The sequence below is a fragment of the Hyaena hyaena genome, unplaced genomic scaffold (assembly GCF_003009895.1).
Source record: "Hyaena hyaena isolate Hyena2069 unplaced genomic scaffold, ASM300989v1 scaffold_1229, whole genome shotgun sequence".
Classification (NCBI taxonomy): domain Eukaryota; kingdom Metazoa; phylum Chordata; class Mammalia; order Carnivora; family Hyaenidae; genus Hyaena; species Hyaena hyaena.
In genome coordinates, this window is record NW_024081853.1 from 84,409 (window position 1) to 107,667 (window position 23,259).

Consider the following 23,259-nt stretch of genomic DNA (forward strand, 5'->3'; position numbering starts at 1 on the left):
TAAACCTAAGACAGGCACTATGTAACTCACTACTTACTGTGACTTTTTTAGTATAATAATAATAATAATAATAATAATAATAATGGAGTAGAAAAACAAGGTATCCTTAACTGGAGGAAAGAAAAAGAGAGGGAAGGGAAGGAGGAGGAGGAAGAGGGAATCACCAAAAAGAAGAGGAAGGGGACAGCAACACATAACAGGGTTCCACCCCACTGTGGGTAAGCAGTCCTCCTGGGAAAGCTTCTGCCACACAGAAACTGCACTAGCTCCCATTTGCAAAGAGTAAAGGCACTGAGATCAGTTTGTTCCCTCAGTGCTCCTTGATAGGCTCTGTGATGCCACCATCAGAGGCCAGGATTTGTTAAGCAAAACCTAGCTCACAATTGAAGGGACTCAGTGGTTTGTAGCTGGGTCACATGCCAATGAGGCCTGGGCAAATCAGAGGTGCCCACCTGGCAAAACAGCAGTGGCCTCTTCCGAAGCTGCTCCATTTCTATTGGACCACTAGCTCCCAGGATGGGTGACTGTGTTTTCATATGAGTCCTTCTTGTTAAAATTGTAACTGGCAGGGGCGCCTGGGTGGCTTAGTCAGTTAAGCGTCCGACTTTCGCTTAGGCCATGATCTCGCGGTTTGTGGGTTCGAGCCCCGCGTCGGGCTCTGTGCTGACTGCCAGCTCAGAGCCTGGAGCCAGTTTCAGAGTCTGTGTCTCCCTCTCTCTCTGACCCTCCCCTGCTCAGCTGTCTCTCTCTCTCTCTCTCTCCTAGATATAAATAAAAATATAAAAAAAAATTGTAACTGGCAGATGGGGCAGTAATTGACCCAGATATTTATTTTTAATGTAACTTAGATTTAAAAAAAAAAGAAAGCTCATTCAAAGGCTCTAAAAATTGTTAGTCATTATGAAGTAATTAAGACCCAGAGTATCACATAAAATTCCTAGAGAAGCTCAACCCCCTATAAGGTTATTTTCTCACATTACATTATGGCTCCATTTTATGTGATTTGAAAATATCAGTGTAGGCACATTCATCAATTGCTTTTGCAATTATGTTTTAAGAACTGCTTGCTATGGCAAATTCCTCTTAATCTCTCTCCTAAATCTTTGAGAATATAATCCTGATACAATGAAAGAAGAACCTATTTCTACTGCTGGATGAATATAAAGAATGCTTTCATTATTGTTCCTTTTCATTTAATTTATTTTCCATGTGAAGAGCGGATGAGAGTTTTACCATCAGATATGCTGAAATACTGACACATTTAACTACTTTAAGTGTGTTGGTCTGTTGACCTTTGACCACCACACCTGTTCCCAGCAGTGATTTAAGCTGCTTAAGGGGGGAGATGGATTCAACAGCCAAAAATGCTAGAGAATATGAAAATATCAAGGTCATATGAAGAATACATTGAACATGCTCTCTAGTCTTCAGAGAATACATAAACCATCAAAATGCACTCACTATCCCTTCCCTTAAATGGCAAAGAACAGACACTGACACAACTGAGGTCTTTGGCCAATAAATCCCAACAGGAAGGAAAAGCACCAACACCTACTTGACCATGTGAGGACAGAGGTCTTGTGTTGCCTCATCTGTTGATGTTTGCAGCTAGCAATACTCTGATCTATAGAAAATACTCATCTTCTGTGACATCTAATGCTGGACTGAAATATTTTGGCAAATGTAAAATGTCTCCAGCAAAGTGTACTTGTATGTATTTCATTTCATGCTGGGGACGTAGGACAACCTTTTATCATGGTGATCCCATCACTATAAGAGCATGAGGGACCAAGTGATTCAGTCAAGATTCTGTGTAAAAGCCCCCAGGATAGTCGCTCTAATTTTAGAATCCAGGGATGAAGAGTATCTGTGATGACAAACAGCTGCTCTGAGGTCAGTAGCGCTGGATGAATATAGATCTTATTTATCACAGAGTCAGCTCCCTTACAGATTGAAAAGTGGAAGCAGACGTGAGCGAGGTGATTATTCAGATTGGGAGGCCATGCTCGGTGTACAAATCAATTTGCAGATTCTGTGTCCTAACGCTGCAAACCCTGTGGGTCCACAACCCAGGCTGGAAACCAGATTTGTAGAAGCTTTGAAAGAGAGTGAGGCCACAACGCCCTCTTGTTGAATGATTTCCTTTCTCACTTGTTTCTAGGGGAAACAAGGTGCCAATGCACTGGTTAACAAGAGAGGCTCCTGCAGGCTCTATTGTCACACCCTCAGCTCAGCTCCTAGCTGACTGCACATAGAGCATCTAGCAGACATAAGAATGGTCTATTAGAAAATCCCAGTACTCAGGTCTTAGAGAAAAGAGAAAGGAAAAAAGAAAAAAAAAAAAGAAGTCTAGCCTAACTAAAAAGATAACCAGGATCTAGTTGATAAAATATTGATATCTTGAAATCTCAACATTTCAAACTGAAAAGCCACCACCATTCTGAATCCTTGATCTCCATTCTCACTTAAAAAAACATAATGGACATGGATTTCAACTTCCTTTTAGGATTCCAGCAACACAGTGACCTGGGAAGACAACTTTTCAACCCTTCTCAAGTCTATCTCCCCAGTCATTTTCTCTCAGCCTGTTTCCTTACCTCACAAAGAAAGTGTTCTCAGTGGTTTTCAAAAATTCTCAAGAACTTTTTAAAGCAATAAAATACTAGTCAAGACTGCAACATATAATATAGCTAAATGGGTAAATGAGCAGCTTAAATCTTTGTTATTAGAATGTTCTTCATTATTGGTAGAATACCTGAAGCACCTTCCTGGAACCCAAGTGTTCTATAGTCACCTCCTTTGAAAGGCACAGGACTAGAAGATGATTAGGTCCCTTGCAGGCCTGAAATGCCCACCATGACCTGTGCCTCAGACCTGACATCAGCCTTTTGGAGGGGTAGCCCTTCTTGTCAAGAAGCCACACCTGTCTTTTCTAGTGATCGAGGCTTAGAAAATAAACAAAAATAGTAATTCTCCCATGACCTATATTTTGTTCTATCAGGCAGTGGATCCATTCATCGAACTAATCTGTCTTGAACAGCTACATGGATGGGTTGGATGGAAGAGCTATATTTGGTCCCAGAGATTATAACTATGAGTCACAGGACCCCTGACCTCAGGGCTTGCTTTCTGCCAGGCATTTTGAGACAGACAAGCATCTTTATCCTGCCTGCTACAAGTTCAAGGTCAATTTTATGTCTGACATCTGAGGAACAAAAAGTGATCAAATTGCATATAGCAAGAACAGAACACCAGAATTCTTCATTTTTAGGGATATGCCAATAACTTAGTAATTTACCTTGACTGACATTGAAATGAGTACAATAAGACTTAGTACGCACTAAAAAGAGATTTAATGTAGTCTGCAAGGAATTTAGAAAGAGTTTTACATTGCTTGGTAAAATCTGCTAATAACAGAACTCATCACTACTTCAAAGAAAAATGGGATCATTAATCTCATGCAAGATACATAGACATGTACATCCACCCAAACATTTCAGAAATTAAGTCAAACTAAAGAAGTATACTGAGTTGCTTTATATTCGTGGGAAAATTATTCAATGCTTTGTTAGAGCTCTTCAGCTCTTGGAAATAAGGATATGCATTTGGAAAGGAGGTAGAAATGACCTACAACTAACATGGAAGAGGAAAAGGAGCAAACAGCTTCCATTTGTTATGTAGTGTGAACATTCTGTGGGTGGACCCCAGTCCACTACCAAGCGATGCTTCATGCTTCGTGACCCTTCACTTTGATCTCTTCTTTCTTTTTTTTTAATATTTTCATTTACTTTTGAGAGAGAGACAGACAAAGTGTGAGTGGGGGGTGGCCAGAGAAAGAGGGAGACAGAATCTAAAGCAGGCTACAGGCTGCATGCTTTCAGCACAGAGCCCAAGACGGGGCTCGAATCCACAAACCATGAGATCATGACTTGAGTGGAAGTCAGATATTTAATCAACTGAGCCACTCTATTGCCCCTTCACTTTGATGTTTAACATGCCCAAGAGCTAGAGGGTAGAAAGCACATATTGTCCTTGGTTTTCTAGAACACTTCCAATTTGAAATAATTTTATCAAATAAGAACCTCACCACAAGAGTACTGGTTTCATAAAATAGTACTGCCCCCATTTTACAAGAGAGGAAAAAGTCCAAGAAGCAAAATAGCCTGAACATTGACACCACTGGAAGGTGAAATGAGGACTCCCACACTCTGTTCCTCCCAGGCTCCTGCTCAGGACTGAATTTGGACATGTTGCCTGAAAACCCACTGGAGTGTTCCATTGAAAGAAAGTATCTGGGCCTCAGCTTCTCAGTGGTGATTGTGTAAATGTCACTCACTTCTGAGAAAAAGTTATGCAGTCCCTTTCATGCTTCTGGTTTGGGTGCTACTTGGCTGTGCAGATTTCTAAAAGCTTTTGAATAGACTAATAAACATAGAATTGTTCTGAACATCTGTAAGCAAAGTACGAAAAGATATTACCCAGTGAATGAACATCCTGGGTTTTCTCGCCAGAAATGGGGTTATTTGTGTATTAGGCTAATGCACTGAAATTAACCCAGAATGCTTACCCATTGCAGAATGTCTTTTCATATTTTCAAGTGTGTAGTCATTATTATGAAATGTAAGAATAATTCTCTATCAGGGTATTCAGGAATCTGAATAGCTCAATTACTTCTAAAATCAATGTAGTAAAGCAACAGCATGCCAGTTAATCAGTTGGTTTGCATAACAAATGTTTGGGGGAGTTGGTATGTTTGTGTGTGTGGGTGCACATACACATGTGTGTGTAAAGAGAAATCTAGGGTCAGCGCAACACTTTAAAACAAATGTGAAAGATCAAGCTTCCATTTGACTTTAGAGAAAGAATTCTGGAAGACAGGTACTACTTAATTCATTTAAGAAAGGTTATATGAAATCTAGGCTCCTTGTGGTTATGTCATTCTAGGTTTCTATGGATTCTCTAGTGCTACACACATACTGAGCTTTTAAGGAACACCAAATAAATGAATACATCCTTGGAAGTCATTTTAGGATTATAATGGTGGCCACTTAAGATTACTTCTCAGCACACCATTAGAAAAAGATCTGAAACACCACAAGAAATAGTGGCCGAACAGTAGCCATGAACAATGCCACATCACTGTCAAGCTATGAATGGGTTCCCAGTGCAGGAGCTGGTGGTGGGCAGCTCTAAGAAGGCTCTGAATTCAGGCCTGGAACATCTATAGGAGATGCAATTTTCTTAGCTTGTGGCTCCGGTTTCAGTGATAATTGATGAATCCAAGGAAGGGAAGTTTAAAGGGCCTGCTACATGAGAAAGGTCACTTTTAAAACAGGTTTAAATAAAATGATGGACAAATGAGATGGGCAGGAGTCGCCAAGAAAATGCAAGGAGGCAATCACAGCCTTTGGAAAATCACTGTGGTCTGCCTTCTCTCAGCTTTGAAGACCAAAATTCCATTTTTATCATTTAATTTAACCCATGGTTAATGCGATATGGAGAGAATGACCTGTGTAGACTAAACTCACAATAAACTGAGATATACATCTCAGAATGGCATTTAATTGAATTTGAAATGAGAATTAGAACTGTCTAGCTGATCAACCTTGTCTCATTGCATTTTCTTCCTGTAAATAATCTCCACAGGAAGACAAAAGATGAGAAGTTTCTACAGAGTATGGATCAGAATAAGAGGAGTTACTGATAACACTTAAAAGCATTGGGTGTCAGGCTCTGGGACTCTGTCCAGCAGCCAAACCTTACAGAGCAACCTGGAGGGTGCCCTCAGGTCTTCTCCTTTCCCAGGTTGGACTGGTTGAACAGCCTCCCTGCCAAGGCCCTCTTTTTCATCCTTTTTACATAGGGCAAGGGCATTCCATTGGGTTACTTGGAGGTCCTATAGACCTGGAAGTCTAGCTCTCTTCTAAGTGACTGCTTGCCTCCAGTCTGAGGCACTGCAGGCTTATTTTATACTTTATTCCCAAAAGGCAACTTTAGTGCCTTGAGGAATTGTTGTCCCTTGTATCTTGTATAGATGTCAGGCTCAAGTATCACACAGATCACCCGGCATGTAACATACCTATTAGTGAGCCATCAAAGAATGTTCCACCAACATGTCAGAGTCAACTCTATTCATGTGTCACCATGGGATCACCTCTTTTCCTGGTTGTTACTAGAAGTCATACAGCTTTTCTATGTGCCTGAAGCTCGGGTTTCAGAATCACAGGGGCATCGATAGCCTCAAAGAAATACCATTCCAACATTAATATGCATCCTACCTGGATATGCATGCTTTTCACTCACACACACTAGCTCGCTCACTCATCCCCTGAGGTAGTGCCTACCCGCTAGCATGTGCACATGACAAACTTCAGCCAATGTTTCTGATTCCATGGCTTGTGATCACCAATCTGTGTGCCAAGACAATGATGTGGAATTTCTGCCATTAGTCATCGTGTGTTGGGTTGGGGGTGGGGGGAGGGGGAAATGGTAGAGCTAGAATAGCTAGCTCTGGACCTTTGGATTTTGAAAATTGCCCCCTGCCCCCACTCTGAGTGCTACCCCTCTAATTCTAGTACCTTCCCCAAGAAACCAAATGGTATCTGAGGCTCCAGTGTACTTGCGACATGAAAGAAGGAATTTGGCAGACAGACTAGGTCCATAGACTTCATTTCTTGAATGAATGAATGAATGAATGAATATGTTTACAAAAAACTTTTGGTTGTGACCAAAATTTTACAAACTTAATTACAAACACAAGGAGTACGTCATCTTGAAATTAATCCAGATACTGGAGCACAGACTAGTAGTTCTCTCATATGAAACCTCAGCAATTATTATACATCTTAGTGGAGCCTTGGTTTTTCTTCCTTGTAAGTCAGATCCCTCCAGGGCTGACTCGTTCAATAAGGCTTTGAGCACCCGAGGCTTCAGCAAGGAAGTCCTGCCAGTATAACCTGCTTTCTGTCTCCCCCATCCTCTCCTTGGTCAAAAACCTTTAATTAGCCGGTTACCAAATTACTCTAGCTGAGGATCTTGTTTGTTCTCCTTCCCTGCTATTTCAGGGATCTGAAGGCTCTACCACTTCTGTTGGGTCCTTTCTATCGGTTTCTCTCTGTCTTTTTGTTTTTTCCTTTCATGATCAAGACCAAAAAAAAAGCCCAGGGAAAGAAATCATCTCTCTTTCTGTGTCTGGATGGATTAAGACCCCATAACCATCTTTTCCCAATCAGGAACAAGTTTCCATGACAACCATGTTTCCCAACGCCACCACTAACTTAGCAAGTAGTGTTCACATCAAATACAGAGTTCTTTACCAACCTTGGCTTCTGTATAAGACTCTAAGATACCAGCTGTTTCCATGAACTGTATCTTAAAAGAGTTCTGTTCTTTGTCCTTCTAAACATCAGAGAGGCAAAAAAAATTGCTTGGTATTTTCTTTACTGTAATATTAAAAAGCACACCAATTTTTCAAAAGTATAGCAGAAGGATGGACATGAAAGAGACTGTGTGACCTGGTAGAGGGAAGTATGATTGGATGAATGGAGAATCACTGGGATATGACAGGTGGGTGACTGACACCATGCTCAGTGGCATAAACTTAGAGCTGAGAGCTGATGAGGTTGGAATTCCTGCTATACACGACCTTAGGGAAGTTACTTTTCCTCTCTGAGCCTCAACACTCCCTGTGTAAAAGACAGAAACTGAGACATTTCACAGAATTCTTTGGAAGATTGGTTGAAAGAAAAGTAAAGGTGGAAAAAGTGCTTATTACAGTGTCTGGCACATAGTAGGAGTTCAACAAAGGCAATCAGCATGCTGTTCTTACTAACATAAAGAGCTGAATTGGAACAAGTCTCAGCAAACAAGCAACCATAGTATTCTAATTGATTATTAACATTTTGCTGGTGGAGAATAATGGTATAAGCAGTAGATATTTGGAGGTTTTCTTAGCAACCTTTTCTCTTAGGCTATTAAGTCATGTCTGCAATTATCGGAAGGAATCTATTCATTTCCATTCCTGAGACTTAAGAGGATACACCTGGGCAATCTCCAGGGTTCATCTGAATCTATTTATAGCTCTGCATAAGCATTTGTTTAATTTTGAAACAGATGCAAGGAAAAAAAATTGGATTAACCATGAAAAGCATTTGTTCAATTTCCACATTCTCAACACCAATGAGTGTATTTCAATTCTTTTGTAAAGGCAAGTAAAGAAAGAAAATGCATGTTTTCATGACATTTTCAATATTGCACAGCTTATATTTCATTTCCAAATCAGAATTCATATTGTAGCAAACAAGCCAACATGCTCATTATTGAACAAACTCCCATACTCCAACTCCTCCCTAACCTGCATACAAGGTGTCCTCGGAGAGTTGAGAGGACCCTCCCCAAATTACACCAATTCAACCCTTTATTTTTAAAAGATAAAACTATTTATGCATTTTTAAAATCCCATTTTTATCAATATGTTGGACTATATATCTAGATAATAAGCCCTCCCTATTAGGAACTCTTAAAATATTGAATGAAATATTCGTTTTAAATAATGTATTTTACAGTGTGGATGTTCCTCAAAAAATTAAAGATAAAATATCAAATGATCTAGCAATATTTCTTCTGGCTGTATAGCCTAGTGAAATGAAATCAGGAACTCAAAGAGAGCTATTCTCCACATTCACCTCAGCATTATCCACAATAGTCATGGTTTGGAAACAACCTAAGTGTCTATCAGCAGAAGAATGGATAAAGATATCATGGCATATAGACAATGGAATATTAATCAGCCTTACACACAAAAGAAATTCTGCCATTTGCAACAACATGGATGAAACTGGAAGAAAGCATGCTAAGTGAAATTAATCCAGACACAGAAAAAATTGTATACTGCATGTTCTCAATTGTATGTGGAATCTAAAAAAAAAGAAAAAAAAAGAAAAAAAAACCCAAAAAACTCATAGAAGCAGAGAGTAGAAAGGGGCAAGAGTAGAAGGAAACAGGGAAATGTTGGTCAAAGGTTACAAACGTTCTCTTTATGTAGGATGAATTAGTTCCAGAGGTCTAATGTACAGCAAGGTAATGGCAGTTAATAATATTGTGTTGTTCACTTGAAATTTGGTAAGAGAGTAGATCACAGATACTGTTGCTACAAAAAGAAAAGTACGTGAGATGATAATGTTATGGATGATGGAGATGATAATAAGGAGATGAACATTAGTTAAGCTAATGTTAATTAGCTTGACTATTAGTAATCATTTCACTACGTATAGCAAAATATCATGTCATACATCTTAAATGCATACCATTTTTTTTGAAAAATGAAAAAAAGGGTTTAAAAGAAAGAAACTATGTTTTAAATGCTACCTGATGGGACTCCTGGGTGGCTCACTTGGCTAAGTGTCTGACTCTTGATTTCAGCTCAGGTCATGATCTCACAGTTTGTGAGTTCAAGTCTTGCATCCAGCTCTGTGCTGACAGTGCAGAGCCTGCTTGAGATTCCCTCCTTCTCTCTCTGCTCCCCCTACCCTACCCCACCCCCTCAAAATAAATAAATAAATGCTAACTGAGCTGGCAGAGAAGTAAAGGAAATCCCTGAAGGCCAGAACAAAAACCAAATCCAGAATGGTTACCTGGTACTTGAGCTAGAATTTGCCATGGGGCATCTGCCTATCCTGGTAGCCAAATATTTTTCTGAAAAGGCCTAAATCATAAATATTTTAGGTTTTGTACCATACCATCTTTGTCATATCCACTCAACTCTGCCATTGTACCATGAAAGCATTCATGCATAATATATAAATAAATGGTTGTGGCTATGTTTCTATATGACTTTGTTTACACAAACTGGTAGTGGGCAGCCTGCAAACCTGTTTGCCAATCCCTTGATTATAGACTAGATTTTAATGTCTTACCCACAGAGAAACAATTATGGTGTGTGATACTTTTGTCCCATGTAACAAACTATTGCAGTCCTGCCTTTGGGGGATCCCTCCCATATTGATTCTAGTCCCACATGTGACTTGCAATGGACAAGTGTAAATGTGATATAAACAGACGCTTGAAAGGTGCTAACGGAATGGGGCTTATCCTCTCTTGCTATTCCTGGGAATCTCTGCACCCACCAACTTGAGAATTTGCCAGGGACCAATGTGCTGAAGACATGGTCCATCATTCCAATTACCCCAGCCAACAAAAATCAACAACCAGCACCAAATGCAGACCTATCAGTGAAGCCATCCTAGACCAATTAGTCACCAGGAAGCCCACCAGTTGACTGGAGTCACATGAGTGAGTTCAGAAAAGACCAGCAGAAGAACCTCCAAGAAAAGCCCAGCTAAAATTCCTGACGCACATAATCATAAGCTAATATGTGATTCCTTTAGAATTACGTTTTGTGGTGATTATTCTGCAACAGCAGCTAAATGATACATTCCATAAGAAATCTATTATCTTCTAAAAATATAAAGTGAGAGGCCAATAAATATATTTATAGAAGCGAGAAAGAAAAGACTGAGGAAACACAAAAATTATATGTGCATTTTAAAGATCCTGTCACCTGCCAGCAGAGACAAGCCCTTTCTTGCTCCTTATAACAGAAGTTGGAACAAATTCTTCATACCTGAACAAACTTCTTTATAAGTAGGATTGGAAGTGTAGCCTCCAGCATAACCAACTTGAGTTGAATATACTCCTTTTATGGTCCAGAATTTCCTCTCAGCTCCCCAGAAACAGCCCATTCCTGAGAAAAACATATGGTAGTCCTTTTTCAAAAACAAGTAGTAATTGCATATTAGAAACTTTAATTAGAAAAGAGAAGTTGTTCATGTCATTTGGTAATCGAAAATAACTAAGATTTTATCTTTTAAAGAAGGACAGATTCATGGAAGCAACCTAAGTACCTATCTATAGACAATGAATAAGGAAGATGTGATACATACACACACACACACAGGAATATTATGCAACCACAAAAAAGGATGAGATCTTGCCATTTGAGACAAAATGTATATATCTAGAGTATTATGTTAAGCGAAATGTCAGAAAGACTAATACCATATGATTTCAATCATAAATGGAATAAAAAAACGAACAACAACGACAAATGAACAAACAACAAAAAGCAGAATCAGATCTATAAATACAGAAAACTGATGATTCCCAGAGGGGAAGGGGGTCAGAGGGTTAGGCAAAGTGCTTGAAGGGGAGTAGGAGATACAGGTTCCCAGTAATGCAGTGAATAAGTTATAGGAATAAAGGGCACAGCATAAGGAATATAGTCACTGCTATTGTAATGGCAATGTATCAGAACAGATGGTAGCTATGCCTGTGGTGAACATAGCATAATGTCTAAACTTGCTGAACCGCTATGTAGTATGCCTAAAACTACTGTAGTATTGTACGTCAACTATATTCAAATTAAAAATGAAACATATTAGAAGTCAAGAAAAAAAATTAAGATTTTTTAATATCTAAAAATAATTTTATTTAAGGTTATTTGCATAGAGTGCCTATTTTCTTTAGTTGTGCAAAAACTTAGAAAGTCTCAAATTTTACTCTACTTTACTTCAAAGCATTGCTTTCCAAATAACAGAGTAAAAAGATAACTGCATTTGATGAATGATTTCAACACTCAATCAATGGACTTGCCAAAACATAATAACCTGTATTAATAGCATAAATTTATTTAATGATCAGCATTTTAGTTATACTTTTTTATTTTTATTTTTTATTTTTTTAAGTTTATTCCTTTATTTGAGGGGAAGGGAGAGAGAGAGAGGGAGAGAGAGAGAGAGAGAACATGAGTGGGGGAGGAGCAGAGAGAGAAGGAAAGACAGAATCCCAAGGAGGCTCCAGGCTCTGAGCTATCAGCACAGACCCTAATGTGGGGCTTGAATTCATGAAACTGTGAGATCATCACCTGAGTCAAAAGTAAGAGTCTGACACTTAACCAGCTGAGCCACCCAGGAGCCCCCTGCTAATGCTTTTTTAAAAATTCTAACAAAGACAGGTAACACTGGGGCACCTGGGTGGCTCAGTCACTCAATCGTCCGACTCTTGATTTTGGCTCAGGTCATGATCTCATGATTTGTGCATTCCAGCCCAGCACAGGGTTCTGTGCTGACAGTGTGGAGCCTACTTGGGATACTCTCTCTCTCCCTCTCTCTCGGCCCCTACACCACTCATGCATGTGTATGCATGTGCACTCGCACGCTCTTTCTCTCTCTCTCTCAAAAAAAAAAACAAAAAAAAACCTTTAGAAAAGAAAGGTAACACTAATTTACTGACTTCAGTGGGAAACTTACCAAAATCAACACAGAGTGATGCAGTTTTCAATTAACAATTTCACATGTGCTCAGTTTCTTCAAAAATATTTAAGTCATTACAAACTTTCCTGTGACAAATCACTGCTCACCAAAGGGAATATTTTTCTGAGTTCTATTACTAAATATAATGAATGAAGAAAGAGAGGGAAGGGGGAAAGCAGAGAAAGAGACAACAACAAATACACAAAGAAACTCACTAAAAATATTATTCTATTCAAGTAGCAAACACTGTGCTCATATCACTAGTTATTGGATTCCTTTGAACATATGGTAAAAACCAAGACCTATCTCCCAAGAATGCACATCATTACACACTTCCAAAATGTTGCCTTACCTCTCCCTGGGCTTCAAAGAACCCGCATCTTCTACCAGAAGTTTCTGCTATTCTGTGACCAATTTCTAGATGTAAACAAGATTACTAGCTCGCTCAAGTTTTATATGCTTTATTAAGTCATATATAATTAAGATTTTGGGTAGAACAACAGTTGGCAAATTAATATATGCCTCCTACTCCTACAATAACTGGATTTGTTAGACTCTATGACAGACTTGAAAGAAAAATTAGATGGAAGTTTACTGAAATTCATGACATTTGTTAATAATCTACTTTAAAAATTCAGAGCAGTAATAACCAAAACACATTGTGCATAATGTCATACATTATACAAAAATATATTTGCTCAAATGTGATAGGAAATATACTGACTAAAAATACATTAACAGTTAAAAAATATGTTAGAACCAAATGATAAAAATTAATGCAGTAAAAAAGTTACTGTTGTGATAACAATGCAACATGGAAATATGTATATGATTATATCATAATTAACTAAGGCTAAATTTAAAAGGAAAAAAACCACAAGTATATGCACGTTCTTATTACAACTATGAAAAAAACATCCATACCAAAATAGACTAGAAAGAAATATACAAAGTTATAACCATGATTGTTTTATAGGAATGAGAATACAGGAATTTTTTCATTTTTCAAGTTTTTCTGTAATGATTCATATTATTTTAAAAATGAAAAATGTACACGCTTTTTAAAAAGAGAAGAAAATTCAAAGAAAAACATAACCATATACATTGTTTGAGTTACAACTGCTAGGTGCCATCTTTGCTGTTTGCAAGTAAGTTGTTTGCTGCTAGAGAATATAGCTAAATATTTACTGAGTATTTGTAAAAACTGACTATCTTCAAATCTCTAGAATAAGAATTCACGATAATTTTACTTCATTGTATTTCTGGGATGAGGGGAATTATATTAGTCAAGGTTTTCCAGAGAAACAGAATCAATAGGGTATAAGGAGAAAGAAAGTGAGAGAGATTTATTATGAGGATTAGCTCCTGCAATTGTGGAGGCTGAGAAGTCCATGATGTATAGTCTGCAAACCAGAGACCCAGGAAAGCTGATACCATAATCCCAAAGGCCTAAGAACCAGGGCGGTCAATGATGTAAGTCTCAGTCCAAAGTCTGAAGGCCAGATAACCAGGAACACTAATGTATAAGGGTAGGGAAAGATGGATGTCCTAGCTCAAACAAAGAGTAAATTCGCCCTTCTTCTGGCATTTTATTCTATCTGGGCCCTTGACAGATTGAACGATGCCCACCCCCATTGGTTGGGGTGACCTTCTTTCCTCAATCTGCCAATTCACATGCTGATCTCTTTCAGAAACATCCTCACAGACCCATCCAGAACTGGCTACCTGGGCATCCCTTACCCATGTCAAACTGACACGTAAAATTAACCATCACAGGAATGACGAAATAAACCTCTGAAGGATAAATAAAAAGTGAACTGGGCAGCATTACTGAGCACAAGAGGCCACAAACACATCCAGGAGTTGACTAGTGTGATAGGCTGAACGCACTCTAGACCCTGAAGTTCAGACATCTGCTAAGTTCAGATAGAATAAAGTTCAGAAGAATAAAATACTTCTTTCACACACAATGATTAACATTAATGGTACAAAAGGGTACTTCAAGCTTTTGGTATTTTCTGTACAAGCTACGTGATAGGCCATTTTAGCAGCCAGTCTAACCTGACCATTGTCTACAGTCACACACTGATGGTCCAGACCCTGTATCTTCACTATATCCTCACGCTTTATAGATTTTTAACACTAAAAATGGATCTTGGCCAAACCAAATAAAATCTTTGAGGAAAGTTATTTAATCTCCTTTTGATGTTTAATAGGGATCAAGAAGAGACCCCCGCTAGAGGGAAGATGACCCAGCTCCAGCTGGGCAAAGGCCTGCAGGAGGTGGTCATGTGTGGCTGAAATAATGCCTCAGGGGCCTGGTGTATAATCAATGTCAAAATTTCTGGAGAGGTACTTAGCTTAGAATAAGGGTTATTATAAAAATAAAACTCCTCCTTGAAGCAATCAGATACTTCATCTGGCGGCTTCCAGTATAACCTAAGCATCAATTATTTGGTTTTGAGTTTGTGCATGTGTGTGTTCACTTGAACAAAGAAAACAAGTGTATGACAGAATTTCTCAGAACTCATTAAACATAATTTAGTAATACATTTTAGACTAATCTTAGTAAACATAATCTAGCAAAAAAAAAACAAACAAAAAAGATATAGTATGCACTATATTCTTTAAAATATTTTCTATTTTAACTTTTTATTATAAAGGAAAACAGGTACAGAAAAGCCACACAGAACAGATGCATATCTCAATGCATTACTATTTGGCAAACATCCTTGTAACCACCACCCAAGTCAACGAACAGAAGTTTACCATCCCCCTCAGATATCCCTCCTTGTATCCACCACAATCACAACTCCTTTCCTCCCCCAAAAGTAACTGCTATCTGACTTACAATATTCACTTCCTTGTATTTCTTTATATTTTTATCAGTCGAGGGGTCCGTCCTGATTCTATAGTTTGGTTGTGCTCATTTTTTAAAAAATTTGATACATCCTTAAGTTCTTCTAATCCACACGTTCCCTCTCCCTTCTTTTCTTCTAATTTATCCATCGAAGAAAACAAGGGCCACCGATCTGCAGAGCTTCCCACAGCTAACCATATTCTCAGGGTGCAATTCAATCGGTTCCTCTGTCCTCAGTATTTCCTACAAATTTGCAGCTGGATCAAAGAACCTGGATCAGGCTCAGATTTCATCCTTTTGGCAAAACTATAGGTGGTACTATGTTCCTTTTTATGTAACTTTAAATTTTTTCCCTGCTTTATTGAGACATAATTGACCTATGACATTGTGTAAGTTTAAGGCATGCAACATGATTTGGCTTACATATATATTATGAATAACTACAACAATAAAGTTAGTTAACACATCCATCACCTCACATAATTACAATGTATTTTTTGTAGTGAGAATATTTAAGATCTATTAGCAACCTTCAGGTATACAGTATTATTAACTATAGGAATTATAATGAATATTAGATCTCTAGAACTTATTCATCTTATAACCAGAAGTTTGTATCCTTTGACCAACATCTGCCCATTTCCCCCACCTCAACCTCCCCAACCCCCAGAAACTACCATTTTACTCTCCATTTGTACGAATGTGGTTGGCTTTTTGTTGTTGTTGTTGAGATTCCAATGTTAGTGAGTTCATACAGTATTTGTCTTTCTTGGTCTGATTTATTTACTTAGCATAATGCCCTCAACATCTATCCATGTTGTTACAAATGGCAGGATTTCCTTCTTTTTATGGCTGAATCGTATTTCACTGTATACATGCCACATCTTTTTTATCTTATCTGTCAAAGAACACTTACGTTGTTTCCAATGTCTTGGTTACTTTGACTAATGTTGGAATGAACATGGGGGTATAGTTATCTCAAGATAGTGATTTCATTTCCTTCAGATATATACCCAAAAGTAGTATGCTTGATCACATGCTAGTTCCATTTTTAATTTTGGAGGAACTTCCATATTGTTTTCCATAATGGCTATACCAATTTACATTCCTATCAACGGCACACTAGAGCTCCTTTTATTCCTCACCCTAGCTAGCACTTGTGACCTTTTGTCTTTTTGGTAACCACCATTCCTAAAGGTGTCAGGTGATACTTAAATGCAGTTTTGATTTGCATTTCTCTGGTCATTTGTGATTTTGAGTGTCTTTTCATGTACCTGTTGGCCATTTGCATGTCATCTTTGAAAAAATGTCTATTCGGGTCCTCGGCCATTTTCAATCAAATTATTTGTTTTTTTGGTATTGAGTTGTATGAGTTCCTAATATATTTTGGATATTAAATCCTTCTCTGATACATCGTTTGTAAATATTGTTTTTATTCCATTTCCTCTTTATTCTGCTGATTGTTACTGTAGCTGTACAGAAGCTTCATATTTTGATGCAATCCCACTTACTTGATTTTGCTTTTGTTGCTTCTGTTTTTGGTGTCATATCCAAAATATCATTGTCAAAACCAATGTCAAGGAGCTTTTCTCCAAGTTTTCTTCTAAAAGTTTTATAATTTCAGGTCTCATGTTCAAGTCTTCAATCCATTTCAAGTTTTCTTCTGTGTGAATGATGTTAAGATAGGGGTCCAGTTTCATTCTTCTGCATGTGAATATCCACTTTGCTCAACATCATTTGTTTAAAAAACTATCTTTCCCCCCCATTGAGTATTCTTTTTTTTTTTTAATGTCTTACAACTGGTATCATCTGTAAGATTTTGTCTTTTTTTTTTTTAATATTTTTATTTATTTCTAGGAGAGAGAGAGAGACACAGCATGAGCAGGGGAAGGTCAGAGAGAGAGGGAATCACAGACTCTGAAACAGGCTCCAGGCTCTGAGCTGGAGTACCTGTTAATAAATTATTATAGCTATACTTTATTATTTTTTAAATTTATATACTAGAGTTAAAGTTATTTACGGACCTCCATTACAGTATTAGATTATTCTGCATTTGACTACATAGTTACCTTTACTAGTCAGTTTTATACTTTTATATGTTTTCATGTTGTTATTTAGTATTCTTTCATTGCAATTTAAAAAACTCCCCTTAGAATTTCAAGACAAGTCTAATGGTGACGAACTCCCTTAGCTTTTGTCTGGGAATGCCTTTATTCTTCTTCATTTCTGAAAGGCAATATTGATCGGTATTGTATTCTTAGTTGACAGGTTTGTGGTTTGTTTTCAGCACTTTGAATATATCATTCCACTGCCTATTGGTCTGCAAGGCTTCTGCAAAAGAACCCACTGATTGCCTAATGGGGCTTCCCTTGTATGTGATGAGTCATTTTTCGTTGCTATTTTCAAAATTCTCTCCTTATCTTTGAATTTCAACATTTTAATTATAATGTGTCTCAGATTAATCTTCCTTGGGTTCATCCTCCTTATAGTTCTTTGAGCTTCTTATAGTTGACTGTCCGTATCCTCCCAAGATTTGGGAAGTTTTCAGCAATTATTTCTTTAAATAGTCTTTCTGCACCTTTCTCTCTCTCTTCTTCTTCTAGGACTACAATGATACAAATGTTCATTCACTTGAGGGGGTCCATAATTCAGACGCTTTCTACATTCCACTCTTTTTGCTTTTTGTTCCTCTAGCTGGCTAATTCCAAATGATCTGTCTTTGAGTTTGCTGATTTTTTTTCTTATCCACAAACAAATCTGTCACTGGAGCTCTCTGATGAATTTTCCAGCTCTGTGATCATATTCTCCAGCTCCAGGACTTCTGCTTAGTTCTCTTTTATGGTTTTATTTCTTTATTAAACTTTTCATTTTGTTCATGCATTGTTTTCTTGATTTCATTTCTTTTTTTTATCCATGTTCTCTTGTATTTCATTCAATTTCTTTATGATGATTATCTTGAATTCTTTGTCAGGCAAATTATAGATCTCCATTTGCAGTCATAGCTTTATTAGTTTCCTCTCGTGGTCTCATATTTGCCTGATTCTTCAAAATTTATGTAGCCTGGCATTGGTGTCGGCATTTAAAGAAGCTCTTGTAATCTTTACAGACTGGTTTCTATGTTCTTTGACCAAGAAGTACATAATGTCTACTTGTCTCTCATTTTGTGATGTTAACATCCATTGATACTCAATGCCTAGTAGATACGTTAATTCCTTGAGAGTTGCAAAATGATGACCTTCTAATTCTATCACTTCTTTTCCATTTATTAGTTGAAATATCTTTATAATGAGAAGCTTCTTCTCAACCACTCTTTGTTACTCAGCGGTATAGTTCATAAAAGGGAAAATAAATGTTTAAGTATGTCTATTTATTTAGCAGTCTTTAAGATGATGAACTTGTCCACTTCAAGGCTGACCAATTTGTTTTTTAAATATCATTATAAACTCATTTATTAAACATATTTGTTATGTTTCACCATTTCAATGACTCCTCTCCTGTAAGCTCCACTTGACATATCTTGGCAAGAAAGAGCCTCTTCAAATTGTTTTGAAGTTCCTTTGAACTTCAAATTGGGAGTTCCTTTGAAACATCTTCCATAGTCTTTTATTGCTTTCTTGCAATCTGGTATGACAGGATGTTCCAGCTCATCTTGTATATTTCTTACCCCATATCTACAATCAGGCATTTCTCTAAGAAGTCTGATTTATTTAAATATGGAGAGGGATTCCAACACCATGACCTGGGTACTAGTGATGCTTATCAAAGACAGCCAGCTATGGGACACCAAGAAACCATGTGGCTTAAATGCCCATCAAAATCTAAGTCCTGTCAGACCTACCAAATCATAGAGTGCAAAAACAATCCATCATAAGATAAGAGTTATACACCTGGAATCATACACTAGCAGGATGACAGAGAATAAGCTGCATGAATAGGCAGCCAGACCTCCATAGCATCCACCATGGTTGCACCAACATGACTCCCTCAGTTCACACTATGTCTGAATGGGGATTCTATACAACCAGCTGAGGGACAAGAGAAAGGCTAGATTTCTGGTTATGGATAGTGGCTTATGTGTACAGATGCAAGAATGCATAATAGTCACACCATGGTCTCACTCAGGAGTGGCCATAAAAGAAAAATCCTCTCAACTGGTGACCTTCAAGAAGTGCACCAGTTATCCACTTCATGTGTAAGGAAAAGCCCAAGTTTAGAACATATGTAAATTCACAGACAGTAGCAAATAGCTTGACTGGTTAGTGAGAATCCAGAAACAAATAAACAAAAATTTGGAAAGATTAAAAATAAGGAAATCTAAGGTAGAAGCATATTTGCATCACACATTAATATTAGTTCCAGGTAGAGAGCAACCAACAAGAAATAGGCATTAAATATAAAACTGACCAAATGACCTGGCTAGTGAACATCAGTCAGCTTGTTTCATTGGCCACCCTAGTACTAGTATCATGGGTACAGGGACAAAATGACCATGGTGACAAAGATGGAGGACACATATGGACACAACAGTGGACTCCCACTTACCAAATCTTATCCATTTTTGCCACCACCTATGTACAACCTGCCAGCAATAGAGACAGTCTCCAAGCATCTTATATACTACCATTTCTCAAGGGGACCAACGAACCACACTAGGTGGCAAAGGGGAAATACTGGGCTCCTTCCATGCTGAAAGGGCCAGTGGTTTGTTCTCACAGTAACAGACACATATTCCAAATATAGGTTTCACTTTCCTGACTTCAGAACTCAGCCAGCTCCTGTCCCATATAACATTGCATCAGACGAGAGAACCAGGTTTACAGTGTAGAAGATACAGCAACGAACCCATGAATACCACACCAAGAAGCTGCCATCCTGATACAGCACTGTAACAAACCAGAGGAAAACTGCAGCACCAGTTTAGAGATAATATTCTGTACGAGTGGGGAGCTATCTTTCAGAAAACTGAATACACACTGAGTAAAAGACCCCAAAGATACTGGGGCACCATGTCCCACCAAAAATGAATCCATGCATTAGAAAAACAAGGGGTGGAAACATAATTAGCTCTACTTACCATTCCCATTCCCCACAAGTCTTGGCTCTGCGAAGTTGGAGATCCTGATCCCCCAGAATAATAAACTTTCATCAGGAGACATAGCAAGAATCCATTGAACTACATGGTATAGCTGTTTTCTAAGTACTCTGGAATCCTTATGTCCAGGGACAAGCAGGTAAAAACCTTGCCAGGCAAAGCCAACTCAGAAGTAGTAAAGAAGATCTCTGTTGGGCCACAGCCTTGCAAACATTTGGTGTTAGAAGTTATATAAATATTTTCCAAGCAGATAGGTTTAAAAATCATATTTCATTGTGGTTTTAACATATACATGGCTGATTACCAGTAAAGTTGACATCTTTTCATACTGGACATTCATTTTACTCTTTTGTAAATTGCTTTTGTTGATTTTTCTCTTAGGCTGTTTTATTTCTCCCTTATTGATTTGTTGGAGTTCTTATATATTCTGAATATTAATTTTTTGTCAATTTTGTTTGCAGATACCATCTTATGTCAGATTTGCCTTTTGCCCTCACTTACCATGCCTATTTTCATACAGATGTTTTAAAATTTTAATTGTGACTAAATTTTTCTATCTTTTCCTTTATAACTTGTGTTTTTTATGTATCATGCATAAAAATTCCTTCCATACACTGAGGTTATAAAGATAATATTTTCAGAAATTTTAAAGTTTTGTTCATTTTATGTTGCTAATTCACCTTGAAATGATTTTTATGTAGGATATAGATAGGGATTCAATTTATTTTTTTCCATATAATCAAGTATCAAAAATAAATTATTTATTAAACAATCCATTTTCCCCATTTATCTCTAATGTTATCTCTATCATATACCATTATTAGTGGTCCCATTTCTGTTATCTTCGATTCATTTGTCTATTCCTATACCAATAACCTACTGTTCTTCATTAATTTATTCAACAGAGATATAGATCCATTGCCTACTATGTGCCAAGAAGTGCTCTAGGCACTTGGGATACATGAGTGAACAAAACAAAGATCCTACCCTCTCATAGTGCTTAAACTCTAGTAGCAAAAGACAGATAATAAACAATAAAATAATAAATAAGTAGATGATATAGCAAGTTAGAAGATGTAAAGAACCATTTAAGCAAAAAAAGAAAAGTAGAGCAGGGTCAGAAGAATCAGGAGTGCTGGGGAGGCTGCAGTGTGAATAGAGTGTTCAGGGTGAGCCTCAAAGAGGTGGCAGCTTCAAATAAAGACTTGAAGGCAGTGAGGTAGTCACCCATTCAGATAGCCAAGGTATGGGTGTTCCAGGCAGAGGAAACAGTCACTACAAAGGCACCGACAACATGTCTGCTGTGTTTAAGGGGCAGGAAAGAAGCCACATGGCTTGAGTGAAGTGAGCGTGGGAAGTAGTGGAATCAAGAAAGCCATATTGTGTATGGCCTTTTGGGCTACTGAAATGAATAGCCATTGTTGAGTTTTGAGCAGGAGAGGGAATGCCATGTTTTACCAGGATCTTACGTTTTACAGGGATCTCCCTGGCTATCCTCTGCTGAGAAGTGACTGGAGTAGACCAAGCACAGAAGCAGGGAATGGTGACAAAAATATTGCTGTAATCCAAGTGCGAGACAATAATGGTTTAGACTAGGTGGTAGCACAGGAAGTCGAGATCAGGTTTTGGATATATTTTGAAGATACAGCCAGAAGGACTTCCTGACCAATTTAGAAGCAGGGTTTGAGAGAGACAGTCAAGGTTGACTCTAAAATTGTTGGCTTGAGTGAAGAACTGTGGATGGAACAGGTTTATAGGGGAAAATCAAGGGTTGCAATTACTCTAGTTTTAATGAGTCATAATATCTTAACTAACAGTTTTTCAAAATTTTCTTTGTTATTCTTGGCCCTTTTCTATTCTAAATTTAGTTTAGTATTAGCTTGTCAAGTTCTGCAACGTACTATATTCAGAACTTGATTAGAATTACATTGAACTTCTAGATTAATTTGAAAAAATAAATTGTCATATTAATAATATTGAGTCTTTCTGTCAATGAATACAATTACAGCTGTCCATTATTCAGCTGTCCAAATATATATGTCCATATATAAATATCCCATTTACACAGCCTTCAATACCATGTTATCATTTCCTCTATAAAGGTATTGTACATTTGTATTACATATAGTTTTATGTACCCTATGATTTGTACTGCTGCCATAAACACTAATCTTTTATTACATTTATTTATTTCTCATAGTTGAGATACAAAAACACCACTGATTTTAGTATGCTTTCCATATGGTCAGAAAACTCAGAGAATCCTCTCATTAGTTCTAATGGCTTCTCTCCATGTTCTCTTTCACTTCCTTTATGAAGAATCAAATGACAACTTCATATTTCCCTATCCAATTATTCTTCTTTTATTTTACTTTATTCTAGGACCTCCCACACAATGCTGAATAATAAGGCTGATGGTGGGAATCTTTGTCTCATCCTAGAATGATCCAGTGAGTTTTGCTGTAGGTTCCTGGTTAGACACTTTATCAGATTAGAAATGTTTCCTTCCATTCCTAGTCTGTAAACAGCTTTTTGTCATGTAGTGGTTTTGAGTTTTAAACAATGTTTGCATTCTTTAGAGATATCATATGGTTTCCCTCCTTTCATCTCTTAAAGTAGTATATTACATTTATAGATTTTTCTGAGCCATCCTTCAACAAACCTTACCTACTTATAGTTTAATATTGAATTACTTTTGCTAAAATCTTACTTCAAAATTTTTAATTTATATTCTTAAGGAAGATTTGTCATAATTTTATTTTCTTGCACTGTCTTATCCAGAATTAGTTCCAAGATGATATTGGCCTCATAAAATGGATTAGTTAACTTCCCCCCTCTGATATAACATTCCATTAGGAAAGGATTATTTGTTCCTTGAAGTTACAATAAAACTTTCTGAGTTTCCTGGGCCTCATGTCTTTGGAGAGAAGGGAAGAAATGGGGGAGATGATTTCACTGTTACTTGTTTATTCAGGTTTTCTTACTTCTATTTCTGTTTT

At 37.5% G+C, this 23,259-nt stretch overlaps 1 protein-coding gene across 2 annotated transcripts in view; it reads right to left on the reverse strand.

Annotated features, from left to right (window-relative positions):
* LOC120224669 (mitochondrial peptide methionine sulfoxide reductase) overlaps positions 1 to 23,259 on the reverse strand; it is a 289,915-nt gene that overhangs the window by 61,883 nt on the left and 204,773 nt on the right. For both annotated transcript variants that reach the window (XM_039222938.1, XM_039222937.1), the window contains one exon: positions 10,622 to 10,741. In XM_039222938.1, coding sequence (XP_039078869.1) covers positions 10,622 to 10,741 — 120 coding nt within the window. The remainder of the gene's footprint in view (positions 1 to 10,621; positions 10,742 to 23,259) is intronic.